General features: G+C 43.9%; 1 protein-coding gene across 7 annotated transcripts in view; it reads left to right on the top strand.

Annotated features, from left to right (window-relative positions):
• The first annotated feature begins 1960 nt into the window (after positions 1-1960).
• Positions 1961-6000, top strand: part of CEP162 (centrosomal protein 162) — a 51984-nt gene continuing 47944 nt past the window's right edge. For 2 of the 7 annotated variants that reach the window (XM_074895979.1, XM_074895973.1), the window contains exons 1-3: positions 2539-2698; positions 3010-3182; positions 4027-4130. In XM_074895979.1, the coding sequence (XP_074752080.1) occupies positions 4071-4130 (60 nt within the window). In that variant the 5' untranslated portion in view covers positions 2539-2698; positions 3010-3182; positions 4027-4070. Of the gene's footprint in view, positions 2017-2048; positions 2119-2537; positions 2699-3009; positions 3183-4026; positions 4131-6000 lie in introns of those variants that run through there. The other 5 variants (XM_074895975.1, XM_074895974.1, XM_074895976.1 and 2 more) reach the window with 5 other exon arrangements.

Below are 6000 nucleotides of genomic sequence, written 5' to 3'. Positions count from 1 at the left end.
ACTGAGCCCTTGATGTGATTATTTGATTATATATGAAGTAACTCTTATGATCAACGAATGATGTCACGGCTATCACTTTGAAGTTAACAGCAAAATTTGCATTGGCTTAAATCTGAGCAGGATCAAGGCATGCAGCATCAGACTGACATCCCTTAATTAACTTCCATATTTCTCTTTAAATGCTCATGCCTCACTCCATGCTTTTTCATAAGACAAGAGAAAAGAACAAACGCTGGAAACTGATGTTTTCACCAGCAGTAGGCTGTCACGCTTAACAAATTGTTCTAGTATATTAGTTTATGTGGGCATCCTGTCCTTGATCAGCTTCCACATTTCCCATAGACAGCAGCAGAAGTTGCACACAAAGACAAAATAAATGACCCATATTTTGCAAATGGAAATATAATATCCCATCTGCAGACAAAAGGCTTGATTGAAAGAAGTGCTGCAGCACCTTTAGCGAAATAATTCCTATAGACCGGGGTGGAAAATACAGAGCCCATACTTCTTTGCTTCTTTGAATTTAAACTATAATTTATACTTGCATAAAAAAATCTGGGATACATAAAGGCCATATTGGAAGCACAGTCTTTACCTCTCTAGCTAACAGGAAATGAGAGACAGTAATGGGATTTTAACTAGTTTCTCACTTGCGATGAGTATCCAACTCTCGCCGAAGAAAACTTCCTTTCAAAATCTTTTCATTCCAAGTCTGCTCAGCAGACAATCAAAACGTGTGTGTGTGAACAATGTTCATTTGTATTCTTAAGTGAGCTTGTTTTATTTTGCCTTTTACTAAATGCTGGCGTAAAAATTCCTAAAGCAACGTGACTCTCACAACAAACACAACTGACAGACCCTAGCTGGAGAGCACATGCAAGCACAGACTGCAATTGTTCTGTGGTTATTTGAGAGACAGTGGTCAGGGAAACAGGGGTCATTAATTTCTCTGCATATTTTAAACATTTCCAGAGATGTGCTAAAATGTATTAAAAGCACAGCAGCCGACATCTAAGGCTGAAACATTAGAAAAGCTTTAGAAGGGAATTTATGTGTAAGAGCAAGAAGGGATGGTTTAGTTTTGACCTTTGCATTAGGGAAAGCAACACAATTCTAACTCATTCCATCTTGCTTTTCCAAAAGATCAGCTGAGCGACTTCAGGAGAAGTGCATCCTTTCGAAACCTGAGGAAGAGATTTTGGCTGCAAGTGACAACAGCGTTAGCCCCACGCGCTTCATGAGCAGGAACAAGGGTGGTTGTCCTCTGCACCGGCCTGGCATCGCCACCGAATGCAGAAATAAACTGAATCTGGGTTTAATTCCCCCGCTTTATCAGCAGGCTCCTGCGCAGCTCCTAGAGGGCAGAAAACTGAAACAACTTGAGCAGCAAACAGGGGAACCGGCAGCCGCGGGCCGGGGGGAGGGGGGCAAAGCCACGTCCCGTATCTCGGATCCCGCAGCCCAGCCGCAGCCCGCGCCGCCGGCAGCCCGGGGGCAGATGGCCAGAGGGCCGGAGGCCGTCCCTGCGGGGGGGACGGAGCAGCCCCCGGGGCCGGCACCGGCCTCCCGCCGCCGAGTCCCCTCTCGCAGCCCCCGCTCGCTGGAGGCAGGTGCGCGGGCAGGCCTCGCCGGCCCCGCGGGCGGCGGCCGAGGGCTGCTGCGTTATCCTGGCGTGACCTCTCATGGTGGAAGCGGCGAGCGGCGGCGCCGCCGGCCCCTCCGCCCCGCGCCGGTCCCCGCCGGCGCTGCCTCCTGCCGCCCAGCAGGCGGCGCTGCTCCGCGCGCGCGCCGGCACCGCCGCACGTCACCGCGCGGCGACTTCCGCCTCCAGCTGCGCGGGCCGGGCCGCGGCGGGGCGAGGCGAGGCGGCCTTTGCCACGGTAGTAGTGGCCGCTGGGGACCGTTCTCTCCCGCCACGTGCCTCCCACGCGCGGCGGCGGCGGCGGCGGCGGCGGCGGGCCGGGGGGAGAGGAAAGCCGGCGGGTTTGGCGGGGTCACGTGACACGCCGCCCCGCGGTGAGTTTTGGCGGGCGGTACGGTGGCCGGGAGGGTTTCCCAGGCAACTGCGCCGCCAGCGAGAGACACGGCCGTGGCCGGGAGGGGCCCGACGCGGCCCAGGTACGCTCCCGGCTGGGGCAGCGCTCGCCTCTCGGCCGTTTCCTCTCCTGTCCCCCGCCGCTCTCTGGAGCGCCGCTCGGGCAGCGGAGAACAGCCCTGCCCGCCGGCTCAGCCTGGCGCTGCCCCGTCGGGAGCTGCGCTTCTCCCTCATCCCGCCCAGCCGCCCGGCTCGGAGTCCCCGCGCTGCCGGGGCTGTCGCACCCTTTCGCCAGCACTCGCTAGGCCCAGGGCGGGAGGGGACGGGGACGGAGGAGAGCCGCGGAGTTGCGGCTGGGGTTGGGAGGAGCACGGCCCGCCGTCCCCAGAGCTGCTGCTCGGCAGCCGCCGTGGGCCAGCTCTGCGTGTACTTTAGGGCAAGCTGGAGGAGGACGAGGAGGATCAGGTCACGGCTGGTGCTAGCGGTGGGATGATTAAAAGGTCACATGAAATGTGTTAAGAGTGTTTAAGCTTTTCTTCATCCCTGTGGTTTAGCCATACCTTCCCAAAACTTCTGCTTTCAGCACTGTGTTATAGCATACATCCCAGGAAGTGACTTTTTTGTTTTATGTACAAAGTCATTTGTGAACCTGCAATTCTAAAGGTATGGCTCTAAAGTTTGTTTGCTAAGAGTAATGTTTGTATGTGATCTTCTATGTCCTTTTGAAAAATAAAGTTTTATATTGTTTTTATAAAGGCTGTAATTATAAGGTAGACAGAAGTAGAGAGAATGTCAGAAGAATCAGTTTGTTTTTCTGGCAAGGCTGGAATTAAGTATTCTCCACTTGCTGAAGTAGTTGCTAGAGCTAGTAAACTACATCTAATGTTTAGCATCTAGTGTTCTTTGATGTAAAAGTATAAAATGATACTGGATTATGTGAGAGGTAACTCTTAATCTTTTTACCATGTTTTCAGAGAATCTGTCCAAGTGCTTACATAAGGATACTTTATTCAATTCAAAGTCTGGGCAGTCTGCTATAACTTTTTTTTTAACTGCGAAAGCCAAAGTGTCGGGTGGTCTATCGATGAATAAGGAGTGAAAGCAGGAAGCAGTTGTCACAACTCGCCTGTCAAAATCAATTTACTAGGTAGGTAACAGTCCTGTGTACTGAGAAGGCTCCATATTGGGAGAAGTTTTATTTAATGGTAAAAACATTTCTGCAAATGTTTAGCCCTTTTATGTTTACATAGCACTTCTCAGCCTGGAAGATCCGAGGGCAGTTTAATGCTGCTATACATATGCAGTTTCGAAGGTAGCCATATGTTTTGAGCAGTAAGATATACAAAAGCTTTGTAGTGTTCTAAGTGTGAGGCACATTTTATACCTGAGAAGTCAACACAGACTTTTGGGAATGGGAGGGGGACAAGTGCCATTGGCTTTCTGTGTCAGGGCAGATCAAACCAAATGTCATCCTCTAATCTTAGAAGACTTTCATGTATTTATTCTTTACTGAGTCCTAAGCACAGCAGAGACAATGAAACAAAACTTAGAATGCCAGATGTCTCCAGTTTTGGAGAAGAGACATAGAAAGGAATTAAAAGCCCTTAAAAGGGATGGGAAGTATTACTGCAGTGGATTCTTGTTTGATTATTATTGACAAAATGTTTAATTGTGGGTAGCTAAGAGGTCAGCCTTTTGAAGAAAAATATAAAGAAGATTAAGAGAATCATATTTTATTTATCAGAGTTTAAATGCTGAAACTGTTGCTTTGGAAATGAGTATTTTGATTATAAGAAATTTGGGTAATCCAGGCATGTTTGTCCTGATTATCTCATTCAGTAAATAATTTAGATTTGGGGTGGGAGGAATGAAATTTGGCATCTCTCTTGAGATTGGTTTTATTTTTGCTTATAGCTCTCTATGAAAGCAGCAAATCACTACACTACCTGTAATTTCAGAATGCTTTTAATTAACTTTATTTTAAATCTTAGTTTTTAAACTCAGTTGTTTGGAAGGTAACATCCAGTTGCACATTATGGCTCATCGATTTTCAAAAGAAGAATTAGATGAGCAGTTTGAAGAGTTTCTGAAAGAGGTAGGTTTCAGAGCAAGGTCACATCCCTTTTCTTTATTAAACTACAGGGGGAAAATTGAGTATGAAAGAATATGAAATGGAAGATACAGCTGTGCTTTTATCACATAATTCACATAGCTGTCTCATGTTTGGGTCTTTGCAAGGTCTTCATTGCTAAACTTAATTCATGATATTTTACTGTATTGAAATCAAGAGAACAGTTTTGTGATTAAATACTTTGTCACTGATAGGTTGCATCTTCGAAAAGAGCCTTTATTTCTTGATTTTTGTTTCAATTTAATTCTGTTTGTTATATAGTAGCAGAAGCTTCAAATTGATATAACACTGAAAATGCGATAAAAAACTTTTTCTGTATGTAGACACAAATTACTTTTAAGAATTTCCTTATTTTTCTGTGCAGTACCTAATTTCACTGAATTCTATTTAAAAATTCTTGTATTAATCCTAACAAAATGAAGTATGTTGTAGTGATTAGAAAATTTTCATTTAATTCCTTTATTCCTTATGATGCTTGATGATTTTGAGTACAGGCAAAATCCTGCAAGACTGTGGGTTATGACTTAAGCTAACAATTACTTGGACGTGGTCAAAATGCCCTAACTTTGTATGTTTTTTTCACTGCATATAGACCTGTAATTTAAGAATTTGCCCACTGGCCTATCAGACACACAATGTGGTAACCCTAAGGTATAAGTACAGCTATGTAAGGCCTTTACTAGATTCTCCTATATAAGTGTAGCTAACGATGGCAGACAGTATTCTTGGCGTCTCTGTTATATGTAATGTATGTTTAAAGGTTTTTTTGGTGTAGAGGTTGTGCTGCAGTTTCATTACTTGTGGAAAATGTAGGTGCTAAATTCTGTAAAAATTACACTTTTTACCGTGTAGTAAAGACTGTTGTAATCAGAGGCGGCTTTTTCAAGAATTAGCTTTCCCAGGTATGTCTGTAACTCTGCCTTGACCATGCAGCTTGTGAGATGTTTTTACAGATACAGAATAAATGTAACTTCACTGAGCAATACTAAACTGATAGAATAGAAAACCAAAATACCATCTGAAAATTAAGATTCACAAATAACTTGAAGGTAGATTTTGGCCTTTAATTTGATGATGTAATTGAGTTAACATTCTTGAATTCACTGAAATTATTAGTTAGTAAAAATAGAAAATTAGGATCTTCATTTCTGTCAAAAGTTCTTATTGTTATGAAGGGAGTTGCTCTGGGGAAGAGAAAGGAGGTTTATTCTTATATTTATTTTGTGCATCTGTCAAAACTCTGCATAGGATTGCTTCTAGTATTTTGTTCCTCATTTGACATGCTCTTCTTGCTCTTCAACTATTACCCACACTGAGAATGCTGAAGTTAGAGAAAAATCAAAATAGATGTGTTATTCCAAGTGGGATTTGGCATGTTCCAGAGAAAGTAACTTTTAACAACTCATGTCTTATTGTTTCAAACTAAAACTGTTCATAAAGTGTTTAAGCTTTCTTAAACACACATACTGCAAGTCCAGTCATTAAAATATGCATTGGTTTATGTTTTGCCAGCTAGATATAGATCCAAATAACAATGACAGTATCTACTTTGTTACTTTATACGCATGCATCTTCTGTTATGTCCCTCTCCTTGCTTTTATTTTTTTACAAAAAGTGTGCAGCCTTTTAATATTAGGAAGATGAGAAACTGGTGTGATCTGTGGTTTGAAATCACTGTGTAGGTGATGTTTGTGTTGACAGTAAAAAGGGGGTGGGGGGTAGGGGAGGAAATAGCAAAAACTGTCTTAGTAGTTTGAGGAACACTTAATATCGTTTAAGCAAATCTTTCAGAGAAGAAAGGGATCAGGATGCTTTTTCCCTTTTAAATAACTCA

The sequence above is a fragment of the Athene noctua genome, chromosome 1 (genome assembly GCF_965140245.1).
Source record: "Athene noctua chromosome 1, bAthNoc1.hap1.1, whole genome shotgun sequence".
NCBI classification, from domain to species: domain Eukaryota; kingdom Metazoa; phylum Chordata; class Aves; order Strigiformes; family Strigidae; genus Athene; species Athene noctua.
Note: the sequence above shows the minus strand (reverse complement) of the source record. Positions and strands in the feature narration are given on the sequence as shown.